The 12,186-nt window shown below is 54.2% G+C and overlaps 5 protein-coding genes across 5 annotated transcripts; 2 read left to right on the top strand and 3 right to left on the bottom strand.

Annotated features, from left to right (window-relative positions):
- Positions 1–192: 192 nt before the first annotated feature.
- Positions 193–1,380, top strand: AB675_4856 (uncharacterized protein; the record flags this gene model as incomplete). Its single annotated transcript, XM_018145020.1, has 4 exons — positions 193–357; positions 410–568; positions 631–782; positions 843–1,380. 4 exons carry the CDS (start codon positions 193–195, stop codon positions 1,378–1,380), a joined length of 1,014 nt encoding a protein of 337 aa, XP_017994779.1.
- Positions 1,381–1,430: 50 nt separating this feature from the next.
- AB675_4855 (Ribosome biogenesis protein nsa2) lies at positions 1,431–2,216 on the bottom strand (the record flags this gene model as incomplete). Its single annotated transcript, XM_018145019.1, has 1 exon — positions 1,431–2,216. The coding sequence occupies one exon, from the start codon at positions 2,214–2,216 to the stop codon at positions 1,431–1,433; it is 786 nt and encodes a 261-aa protein (XP_017994787.1).
- Positions 2,217–2,714: 498 nt separating this feature from the next.
- On the bottom strand, positions 2,715–6,350 carry AB675_4854 (uncharacterized protein; the record flags this gene model as incomplete). The annotated part of the gene is made up of 4 exons (XM_018145018.1): positions 2,715–3,018; positions 3,084–4,868; positions 4,952–5,802; positions 6,282–6,350. 4 exons carry the CDS (start codon positions 6,348–6,350, stop codon positions 2,715–2,717), a joined length of 3,009 nt encoding a protein of 1,002 aa, XP_017994801.1.
- A 2,286-nt stretch (positions 6,351–8,636) lies between these two features.
- On the bottom strand, positions 8,637–10,667 carry AB675_4853 (Heat shock 70 kDa protein; the record flags this gene model as incomplete). Its single annotated transcript, XM_018145017.1, has 1 exon — positions 8,637–10,667. The coding sequence occupies one exon, from the start codon at positions 10,665–10,667 to the stop codon at positions 8,637–8,639; it is 2,031 nt and encodes a 676-aa protein (XP_017994809.1).
- Positions 10,668–11,199: 532 nt separating this feature from the next.
- Positions 11,200–12,150, top strand: AB675_4852 (uncharacterized protein; the record flags this gene model as incomplete). Its single annotated transcript, XM_018145016.1, has 1 exon — positions 11,200–12,150. The coding sequence occupies one exon, from the start codon at positions 11,200–11,202 to the stop codon at positions 12,148–12,150; it is 951 nt and encodes a 316-aa protein (XP_017994778.1).
- Positions 12,151–12,186: the final 36 nt, after the last annotated feature.

Genomic DNA, 12,186 nt, shown 5'->3' with positions numbered 1-12,186 from the left:
TTCTTTCGAGAGCTCGGTGTATTGCTTTGTGTGCGTCCTGGCATTGGATGGCTGCCGAGAGACATACAGCTGGAGGCTTGACCACATATAGTGTATCGTAGACGACGAAGGTTCAACGACAAGCAGTAAAGGTCCGGAGGCAGCGAGACGAGGCAACAGCATAAGAGTGCTTCCCCACCCCGATTGCTGGGTATGGGATCGAATGGCACAGAGAACGGCTCGGTGGCAAAGCGTCGAAAGCTGGATGGCGAGATGCCTAAGTTGAGCACCACGAACGACTTGCTCATCTGCTGTGCTTGTGGAGCGCAGTATGAGGTGACCGAAGAGAACGGCCTAGAGGAGTGCCGAATCTGTGAGGTAGAAATCCAGCTGCTGGCGCTGCAGTGTCTTGTCTAACCGATGTGTGTAGGATCCACGACAGTTTGTGCCAGGGACTGGGCAGGCGTGGACGACTTTGGGGAAGATGCAGGCTGCCACAGCTGATGATGGCGTATCGAGGAAGTACAAGAATGTAATCGAGAGAAGTGCAGGAGACAGCAAAGTATGGGAAATGTGGACGGAACCAAAGGTAGGTGGCACTCAGCACCTCCCTAGAGCGACGAGGGAAAGCGCGACTGACATACAGGCCAGTTCGGCATCGGGCAAAGTGCACGACTGATCCAGACGACTCACGGCAACATCCTCTGGGATCTCGTGGCTTATTTGGACGAGGACACGATCAAACTAATCCAGGACATGGGTGGCATCAAAATGATTATCATTTCTCATCCTCACTTCTACACGTGAGTAGTGTTGTCTCCTTCTGCTCGAGCCGAATATCGTCTGCTGACGTGCCAAACCAGTACTTGGGCGGACTGGTCGTCGACCTTCAATGTCCCGGTGTACACCGTCCGCGCGGATGCGGAGTGGCTAAATCGCCAGCAGCATCCGACCGCTGATCTGCGACTTTTGGACAACCCGGTCACCGAGATCCTGCCCGGTATCAACTCGATCATCGCTGGTGGTCATTTCCCCGGATCCCAGGTCCTCCACGTCGCGCCACCAAACACGGATATCCCGACACTCTTCACCGCCGACGCTATCTTTCCAGCACAATCGGCGAAGAACCCAGACCCAGCCAAGCCTGGTCAAATCACATATATGTTTCTCTGGAGCATCCCGAACATGATTCCTCTGCCACCGGACGAAGTTCTTCGGATCTTCTGCGTGCTGAAGCCGTGGGATTTCAAGGCCACATATGGTGTGATGGCCAAATGGAGCAACTGTTTCGAGAAGAAGACTGATCGAAGATCGCTCCGGGAAAGGTTGCTGGATAGCGCCCAGATAGCTGTCCGGGCCATGGGACGCGAAGATCATGATATCTTCCGAGAGACCATTTGAGTCGAATGTTTGAGCTGAGGTATAATAGTGGACACTCGAGAACCAGACTCTCACACCAACAAAACAGCATTGAGGCATCCATCCCGACTAGGATCGTTCGTGACCTGCGCATACTTGCCCCAAACAACCTTCCCTCCCGCCGTCGTAATCCCAAGCTCACTAACATTAACCTCAACCACAGTTCCCTTACTCAACACCCCAAGCTGAGTATACAGCGGGTTCTGCGGGTTCTTCTTCACCGAAATAATCGGCAACTGTACCGTCACGCCCAACTCCGGATGCGTGACGTTCGCCTTCTTATACCTCAACCCCATCGGCCGGATAAACCGCTCATACTTGACCGGCCGCCTCGTAAAATCCGGCCCAACGAACGTAGGCTGTGTGATCATCCGCTTCCAGCTCTTCTTCGCCGTCTTCTTCCCCGTCTTGACCACCTTGAACATCTCCTCCTCACTAATCCCCTTCACCTTGGGCAGCGGCACAGAGAACTTAGCAGCCTTCTCCGCCCGCTTGTTCTTGATCGCGCTCGACAGCGCTTTGGCATTGTTGGCTTGTGATCGGTCCAGCAGGTAGTTGGGCAGTGGTTGCGAAGACGGCTCCGACGGTGCAGCGGATTTCACATTGCGCTCCTCTTGTGCCTTGATGGCTTTCTTCATCTGGATCTTCTCAGCATGGCGCTTCTTCTGGTGTAGTTTGGCACGCAGGCCGCGCAGGTTTTGGGCGGCGTCGGACTGTGCGTGGCCCTCGCGGGCTTCTCGTTTTCGCACTCGTTCATCGTGGTCTAGGCGTTTGCCGTGCTGCTTCTGCCACCGCTCAATGTACTCGTTCTGAGGCATAGTGGGCAGATATCGCTAGAAGATGCGACAATTGGCAGTGCTGTGAATTTGCAAGTCGCAGGGTATCTAACAACGAGAAGGTGGACTAATCGCTATCCAAAATTTAAGCGGCAACATTTTCCCCAATGTCGATGGCTACTAAGATATATACTTGCTTAACTCCGGCAGCCACCGATGGACTGAACCGGTTGACACGTACACGTCGTTCACGGTCTCTTCATATATATGCTGAGTCTTCATTGACTCAATCGCCTACTACGTTTGTAACAGGTATCTGCAGACATTATGGTACAACGGCCTCTGCCAGTCTCCACACTACTGCACTTTAGTTCGATGAGACCTTCTCGACGAGTTGCAGATGTACAAATACGTCCTGTGCTGCCATTCAACCCACGTCCTGAAAGCTTCGTTGAGATCCTCTGAGTGGTCCCCCGTTCTACTGCCGCACTTACTGCCTCATACTTGTACTCCTCGATCTTGGCACATGGGTGCGCCAAATCATCCAAACGTCCTCTTTCTCGTCACCCTTCCGCTCGCCGCCCGTCGTGGGGGAGGCGTTCTAGGCTCAATCTTCTCCTTTTCCTTGATGGCTGCTGAGGCCTTGCTGTCTGCAACTTCCGCAGTAGAGCCTTTTGACGGCGAGGTTCTTGTGCTCACTTCGCTAGTGCCCTCGCCTTTTGTGGGTGGCTTGCCATCCCTCGGTTCCGGTTGGGCCACTACGATAACGTTACTGCTCGTGTCGCCCTCGGATTCGGCTGTGGATTTCTGGCTGGCTTCAGCGCCGGCATCAGCTTCCCAGTTGCTTCACCATTCGTTTGTGTCTCAGTCCTTTCAGAAGCTGTCTCTCCTTTACTCTTGGCCGCTGACCCGCCCGCCAGGGCACTAGCGATTACGTCTGTCTGTGGAAGAGATGAGGTCGCGGCGGAGCCCGTTGTCGCAACAACACTACTGCGGCGACTTGTTCGACGAACGCTCGTGGGCGCTGATATAGTCTTGTTACTGATCGAAGGAGATTGCGCTGATCGTGTGCCAGAGGCTGGTCCGTTGGTGGTCGCCGTGTTTGCAAGACCGGACGGCGCCGCCGAAGCCGGTGGATCCATGGTCGTGGGATTGTCAGGTTTCGGATTGTTGTCCTTGGTTCTGCCACCGTCCTCGGCTCGCGAAGTTGCCACCTGTGAACTTGATCCAGGCGTTGCAGTACTGTTTGAAGCCAGGCTCTCGAGCTTTTGTAGCCCTGCTGCTGTGCTGGACGCTTCAGTCACTTTTGTCTGATCTGACGCGGCTTTGCCCACAGACTCTGAAGCGACACTGGACGGCTTCACAACCAAATGACTCGGGATCAGACCAGTTGTTAACGGCGCCGCGTCTGTCACTGCGTTGTTGAGTGTCTTTTCATCCTTGGTTGCAGGCCCTGGGCTTGCCTCTGCCGACGTCTTCGCAGCAGCACCTATGCCAGTGCTCCAGCTTGGTCGTGATGCCCAGCTGCTCGAGAATGGTCTAGCAGGGGGCGGTGATTGTGGACTAGCTCTGGGACCTGTCGTTACTCTCCAGGCGGGCGCAGCTTGCATCGAGGGTGACTTTGATGTCGCCGAGGAAGGAGTCAGGACGTTTGTTCGCGACTCGTATGGCCTTGAGCTGAAGTCGTACGGCTTTCTTTCCGCAGGGGTCGCCACGGCTGAAGCAGGAGCATTTGGCGTCGAGGCGGTCGATGGCGGCGCATCTCTCATGACCGCATCACCTTGCAACTGCTTGCTGGGATCGATTGGTCTTGGTGGCATATATGAACTTCCGCTGTTGACAGAATTCCAAGATCGACCAGCAGGCACGCTCGAGTCAGGTGGCCCATGTCTGATCTGCGGGCTGTTGTGGATGTACGGCTGTACAGCGTGGACAGATGTTGGGCTTGCTGTTGGGCTTGGCTTGTAGCCTGCCGGACGAACACCTGAATCGACGCCATAGCTGCCAGGTGTAGACTTCCTTCCCATCTCAAGCTCACGAGTTTTGTTCTTAATCTTCATGTTCTTCGGGTCTGCCATCGTTCCACCTGAGCCATCGCCATGTTGACGCTCATATTCTTCCACTTCTCGCACAGGAACACCATACTTGTCGAGTGCTTTCTCAAGGCTGCCGATAGTTCCCTTTGGCTGTTCGTGAGATTTGACAATGTGGCACTGCAAACCATGGACCGTGCGCCAATCAATCCTGCGACAGTCGTCATGGTTACACCGAAGGTACATCGGGATTGGCGGGCCTGTAGGATGCTCCTGTGTACCTCCTGGACCATAAGATGTCCAGATGCCACGATTGAGGTCGTCAACTCTTTCGCAATGATGATGTCGATTAGCGAAAGCCTCGGACATCTGATAGGGATGCGTTGTGGAGGGGGTACGCTTCCCGGTGGCCGGTGTAGAGCTGTTGCTTTCCGGCTTCTCAGGATCTGAGGGGTTCGAAACTACTGGGGGCCGGCTGAGATCTTCGGAGCGAGGAGGAACACCGTGCGGCGGCAACGAAGAAGCGGCAGGTCGTGCATTGACTGAAGCAAAGCCCGCTGGTGGCGGTGTGTTGACTGTGGCGAAGCCTGAGGTCGCAGCAGGTGGCGGCCGGGTATCGTAAGACGAGGAGACCTGCCTGGATGGCGGAGCCGTAGCAAGACTGTTCGGGTTCGGTGGAGTGGCAGTCTTGTGAGGTCCTCGATTAAGGGGGAAGGAGCACGTCCGTTGATTGCTGGACCAAACCGATCATTTGTTGTAGGTGGAGTGCTGTTGGATGGACCCGATGCCGCGGATGGAGGGACCGTGCTATAGTTCGACCCACTCTGAGGTGTTGAAGACTGCTTCGAACCGCCGTAGAATGAGTACGAGGGAGCTTGTGACGAAGCAGAAGCTGATGGGGCGGGCCCGTTCTGGGAAGGGCGACCCTCGCTTTGGCCTGGCGGATTCGACTGGTGCCGCTTCGCTGGCGGCGGAATTGTGGAATATGTCGGTCCCGGAGGCGACCCAGAAGTAGCGGAAATGCTGCGATTCCCGATCTGCGGCGATTCATCCAAAGGCACCCCTCTCTTCAGACGCTTTAGACGACGACGTAGCGCCTCCTCTTCGCGTTCAATGTCATCAAAGACTCGCTGGAACTCAGTGTCTTCTCTAAGGCGCCTCGTCCTGATACGATTATCTCTGCGTTGTCGTGCATCCATAATGGCTTTGATCTTGCGATCTTGGGCGTCGCGCTTTGCCTTAATTCTGTCGTCCATTCGCTGTCGCTTCACTCGCAGATCTCGAGACCTTGCTGAATTCACGTCTTCTGCCCTAGTGAGCTCGGACAGTCGTCCGTTGATCGCAGTCTGAGTCTCAAGATATGGTGGTGCTGGCGGTATGGTGGCGGGTCCAGTCGGGGTGTTGAACGGGCGATAGGGGTCTGGTCTTCTCACCGAGACATCACTGTCCTCCCCTTCCGGATCCATGTCATCTGATCGCTGCGTTGACGGAGCTGAAGACTGGCGCTGCAGTGCTTGTAGTGGCGATTGACCATATGATGGACGCTGACTAGGCGGAACGTAGCCGGAACCTGAAGCCCAGCTCGGAGTTGGGCGCTGAGCAGTTGTTAGCGATCGTCTCTCCACGGCGCAGATATTGCAACAATTGAGACTATACAATCCATCGTGACCTAAACAGAGTCGTAGAATTATTACTGGCTTGCCACGAGAAAGTCATGTTGCGTTAGCAGCATAAGGTCATGGCAGCAGCAGGATGCCAAGATGAGACAGCTGGGTGTGTATTCCCAGAACGGTAAAGGAGAGGGGCAGCGCGGAGCATGGAGCGATTGAGTGTCGCATGAAAGATGGAACCGTGAGCCAATGGCGGTAGCGCAAAGTGCGGACCGGGGTCCAGGGCGAAATTTGGCTGTCAGCTGGTGTGGCACAGGCTGTTGAGAGACTTTTGAGCCGTGAACGCAGAGTAGTCGCCCGTCTGGTCGTGCGATAGCCCTGAGCTTTGATGCTTGGCCGTAGCGAGATTTCACCACGAGGCGCATATATGTAGATGCAGACGTAATGATGAAAGATGCACGTACCTCAAATGGATGCGCGGGCGCATGCTCTCCCGTCCCACGCCGATCGAGCGGCGGAGGATTATATGCCATGCTGGCAGGCGTGAGAGCGCCGAAAGCCGATGTCGAAATACTGGGTATCGTCCTCGATCAGAAAGGCTGCTCGGGTTCGTAGGTGCTGAAAATTTAAGAGACTGTAAGTAGATGCCGCGATCGTAGAGTAGAGGGTGCTCGGAATCTTGAAGAACAACGCTGTCAAGAAGCGCTTGCCGGAACGATGAGGCACCTGCCAGGTGCGATGTGGTCGAGAAGGAAAGAGCCTCAGGTGCTCGGAAGTAATGCAAGTAGCGGAAGGATCGTCCTTGCGGGTGTTAAGCTGCTCGAGACACAGAAGGTGCGCTTTCCGAAAGCTGCTGTGGATTGAGCGTCCGCGAAAGAAATGATCGTGTGATGTCAAAAGGGTGTGTAAGGACGAAGAGGAGAAAGGCAAGAATAGATACACAAAGTGACGATAGCTCGCTAGCTTCGCTGGAGTACTGGCACTACAACTGAGGATTCCTCTTTGTCGAGTCTTTCCTCCTTGATGCTTAATTGGCGATCGGAAGCAGCTTAAGCGAGTTTGCGAGTATTACAGAAGTGCTTAGGGGCGAACTCTAGCTTCGCCGACAAGCTCCATCCTGACCTGCACGAGCTTTAATTGGGCTTGAGTATAGCAATAGTCAGGGTTGTACAAATTGCTTCGATACGATACACTCCCGCATTTGACCAGTCTGGCGCTCGTGCAGGCGTCTTCGTGACAGCTGCCTCGAGTTGTCACCAGTCTATGGCAAGCAGGCGCAACCATCTGCACGGCTCAGTCCGGCTCGCATCGGCAACAAACATTCTCGTAGACTGCTAGCTACTCCGTATAGTTCACACGATATCTTCAAGGGCTGCGTGTACCTCGTTAACCTCGTGTTCTTCGCCCCCATGGCGCAGTATTCTCTGACTCGGGAAGAATTAACGGCCTGATCAGCCTGCACAGATTGAATCTACACGATTCATCCTTTGGACCTGCCAGATTCAAGGCGCACTCGCTCGCGCAGAACGGCCGCGGGCTAAGATCAGGTTGGGAGGTTTGACAAGATGTTATCTAGGGGCCTGGGCATGCTTGACAGTATTGGACATCACCCGCACTATACTCCCTGAGACGGAATTTTCTGGTTCCTGCCTTCAGATCATGGTGCTAGGTTGCGACCTGACTGTCGAACACCTCGTCGCATGACGAGGGAAGCTCAAGCTCGTCGCGAGCCTGTCAATGCCATCTATGGAGTATCGGCTTGACGGTCGGCATGCGATTCCAGCAGGGAGTATCTGGCGGAGGGTATAGGTATGCACGGGGGAATTCTGTCTTTAACCTTCGCACTAATGATAGGCGCATGCCGCGTCGACCACCCTGTGGTACAGTGGAGGTCCATCGCTCAAGCTGCAACTCGCGTCGTGACCACCATCGCGGTCCACTCTATAGACTCCAAGCATGCGTCCATTATTGACAGGCACACCGCCAAATCGACGCATGCTGCTGAGGACTCGGCGCAAGAGTATTTGCGCTTCACGAACGCTTACCGCATGCTCACTATCGCAGAGAGATACCACGGTCCGATAATCTCCGCTCGTAACACTATCCAAGAATAGTTCTATATCTCACTCTATACGCCAGCACCGCATCTGACATGAGTAAACGAATGCTCAAGGGTCCGTACAGGCCATAGCAATGGGTCTGATGGGCATCTGACGTGCAGCGATACCTTCTAGGAGTATATCAATTGACTCGTTCTTGGACGTATGGAGTGATATGCAGGGAGTACCGTACCTTGTGACATTCCAGTCCTTTGGACGAACCCTAATCCACATAGCCAGATCGCAACGGACAAGGCCCAAACTCCCCTTGCGAGTCTCCATCGTGGCTGGCCAGAACCAGAGAATAGGAGAGGGCGTGCTGAAATTGTTGACCAGAACCCCGATGACCTCAATTGTTGAATCCATCGCATGTAAAAGTGTTTAGGGAGAGATTGTTTAGGAAATCTTGTGAGTAGAGATTTGTATTCTACCTTGACTTCTAATTACACATGACGGCCTCGCGATGCCCGAACGATCGACGAATATGCAAACCTGTCCACGACCTTGACCATATAGGGCGCCCTCCTGAGACCATGTTCGCGGTGTCCTCCGAATTCCCTAATCTGGTATGTATGCATTGCGGAAGGTCCCTTTCTCGTCTTAATACAGATTTGAGCAAGACGCTCGTCGAGTAGAGCTCCCGGTGAATTTCCTGAACCATACTCAAACATAGGGATATCATTAAAACTTTCAGAAATCATTCGCTTTTTTGGTACACATTCAAGGCTTCTTCTCGCCCTCGCCGCCCTCAGGAGGGGTTTGTTGTGATTGTTGCTGGTTGGCATCCTCGGCGCGAGCCTTGTGCATCTTGTCGAAGAGAGTAAGAGCTGAGGTCTGGAGCTCGTCGATCTTGGCCTTCATCTCCTCGGCTGACAGATTGCCCTCGCCGGACTGGTTCTTGGCAACGACCTCGCGAAGAGCTGTGATCTTCTCCTTGATGGCATCCGCCTCGGTCTTGTCGAGCTTGTCCTCGAACTCCTTCAGTGCCTTCTCTGTATCCGCCAGCACGCTCTCGGCGCGGTTCCCAGCCTCGATAGCGGCCTTGCGCTCCTTGTCTGATGCGCCATACTTCTCGGCATCCGAAACCATGTTCTCGATCTCCTGGTCGGAGAGACCGGAGCCGCTAGCGATGGTGATTGACTGATCCTTGTTGGTGGATTTGTCCTTGGCGTGGACGTGAACAATGGAATCAGCATCAATGTCGAATGTGACCTCGATCTGGGGCACACCGCGGTGGGCTGGTGGGATACCAACCAGCTGGAAGTTGCCGAGCAGCTTGTTGTCCCGAACAAGCTCACGCTCGCCCTGGTATACCTTGATTTCTACGGCGGTCTGGAAATCAGCAGCAGTAGAGAAGACCTGCGACTTCTTGGTGGGAATAGTAGTGTTGCGGTTGATCAGGCGAGTGAACACTCCGCCGAGGGTCTCGATACCGAGGGACAAGGGTGTGACGTCTAGAAGGAGCACGTCTGTGACTTCTCCAGCCAGGACAGCACCCTGGATTGCAGCACCGATGGCAACAGCCTCGTCAGGGTTGACGGACTTGGCAGGGTCGCGGTTGAAGATGCTCTTGACGGACTCGGTGACCTTAGGCATACGAGTCATGCCACCGACAAGGATAACCTCTTGGATGTCTTTGGCTTGCAGGTTGGCATCCTTCAAGGCCTTGCGGACAGGCTCGATGGTTCGGCTGATGAGAGGATCGACCATTTGCTCGAGCTGCGATCGGGTCATCTTGAGATTGATGTGCTTGGGTCCTGAGGCATCGGCGGTGATGAAAGGCAGGTTGATGTCGGTCTGTAGCGACGACGACAATTCGATCTTGGCCTTTTCGGCAGCTTCGCGAATACGCTGAATGGCCATACGGTCGTTGGACAGGTCAATGCCAGAATCCTTCTTGAATTGTTGTACAAGGTGTCGGACGAGGGTGATATCGAAATCTTCGCCTCCCAAGTGAGTATCACCGTTGGTCGACTTGACTTCGAAGACGCCCTTTTGAATCTCGAGAATGGAGATATCGAAAGTACCACCGCCAAGATCGTAGACAGCGATCACGCGATCTTGTTCCTTCTCCAGACCGTAGGCAAGAGCAGCAGCAGTAGGCTCGTTAACGACACGCAGGACGTTGAGGCCGGCGATCTGACCAGCATCCTTGGTAGCTTGTCGCTGCATGTCGTTGAAATACGCGGGGACAGTGACGACACCGTTCTTGATTTGCTTGTTGAGGTAGGCCTCAGCAGTCTCCTTCATCTTCTGCAGGACCATGCCACCGATCTGGGATGGCGAGTACTTTTCACCGCGAGCCTCTAGCCATGCATCACCGTTGGTGTGCTGGACGATCTTGTATGGAACCTCTTTGATGTCTCGCTGGCATTCGGGATCGGAGTACTTGCGGCCGATGAGACGCTTGGTGGCAAAGAGGGTGTTTTCAGGGTTGACCACAGCTTGACGCTTCGCAGCAACACCGACGAGACGTTCGCCGTCCTGTGCGAAAGCGACGACGGAGGGTGTGGTTCTTGTGCCTTCGGCATTTTCTATTATGCGAGGAGTCTTGCCTTCCATTATCGCAACGGCGGAGTTGGTGGTGCCCAGATCAATACCAATGACCTGACCTTTAACCTTGTCGCCACCCTCAGATGCGTCCGTCGAGGCATATCTGGCAAAAAATGATGATCTGGGAGCTTTGATGGATGAGAGGCGAGAGACAGGAGATGCACGTGGCATAGCTCGCGAGAGGCGTGAGGCAATCATGATGCGATGCCCAGAGGGTAAAGGTAGCAACCACTGTATGAACGCTAGAGATGTGCGTAGTGTGGTAGAAGTGAAGAATGATGAGACAAAAGGAAGGCTGATGTATGATTGCGACAGCGAAAGATTATCGAAGGAAATTCGAGTTGATGAAAGACTCCCGGAGCAAAAAAGTCGAGAAGATCATAGAATAACCGAATATGGAGCCATCCTCGGATCAACATATGCCCGGGCCGGGCTTGTATACAGTGCCCGCAGTGCAGGGCGGTACATGCCTGTTAGTCAGTGACATCCGCAAAGCCTCACAATTGACATCACATCTTCATTGTCTGCTTTTCCTTCAGGTTCACTCAATCGCTAATCTTCAGTGCTCCGACAGCGTTAGGCTCAAATGTAGGGCAGGGTTTGACAACACACTCCTCAAGATATCGAAGCCGCCCAGATCCTGCCCTCATGCTGGAAGTAGCATCGCCGCAGCTGGCCCAGTCCGCAGCCTGCGCTCTCCCATGACATTCGCACGTGCCACGGTCTCAAGATGACGGTTCGAGTCTCATCCGGCCTAGAACTATCCCACCATGCGACGGACAAACTCCTGGGTCATGCAAAGTTCTACCCCTCCAAGGTCACAGTGCGACATCATCAGTTGCGCCATCTTGTCACGGTAGCGCATGGCGACAAGATCTACTACGTCAATGACTACGATGTCTATGCGCTGGACGTGCAATCAAACGAATCGACCCTCCTTGCGACCGTCCCCTTCGAGGCACGATGCCTGGCTGCGAACCATGGCTGGGTATGCGTTGGAGGTGAGAAGAACGGAGACTGCGCATTCATTCGCCTAAATCAAGTGAACGGCACGACAAAATGCTTCGATCACGAGATTACGGTCGATGTCCTTACCGGAGAGATCGTTAATTCTATGGACGTACACCTCTTACGCGACGACGTCGAGGCGCATCCAGAGGCGATCGTTCTCATTAGCAACAATGACCGGACCGTTAAAGTGTTCTCGCTCGACCGTCGGGAAGTCCTGACAAGCTTGGAGCACGATGTGCCCATGAATTTCGCGACGCTCTCGCCAGACTCGACCATATTGGCTGCCGTGGGCGATTCCAACAGAGTATACTTCTACCAAAGACACAAGGTCGGATCATCGCATGACAAGAAGTTAGGGTACGAACTCCCAGACTTCGAATGGCGTCCGCTTGCAGTACCTACAATACCAACAGGGGATGACGTGCTCGATGATCACAGCTTCGCTGTTACCTTCTCACCATCTGGCAATCTTTGCGCAGCCTCATCTCAAGGCGGAGTGATCACCGTGTTTGACGTCGACATGCTGCGCGACACTACTCGCCCGCCCGAAGATGCCATCTTGTGCTTTTTCAAGTCCTCGAGAAAGACCCTCTGGGGTTGCGTCAGATCTATGACCTTCTCACCGCAACCATGGGACCTGTTGGCTTGGCTGAAGATCATGGTCGGATAGGCGTTGCCGATGTTCGACAGATGTGCGTCAGACGTC

Source organism: Cyphellophora attinorum (genome assembly GCF_001299255.1).
Source record: "Cyphellophora attinorum strain CBS 131958 chromosome Unknown Contig49, whole genome shotgun sequence".
NCBI lineage: Eukaryota > Fungi > Ascomycota > Eurotiomycetes > Chaetothyriales > Cyphellophoraceae > Cyphellophora > Cyphellophora attinorum.
This window is presented reverse-complemented; position numbering and strand designations above follow the sequence as displayed.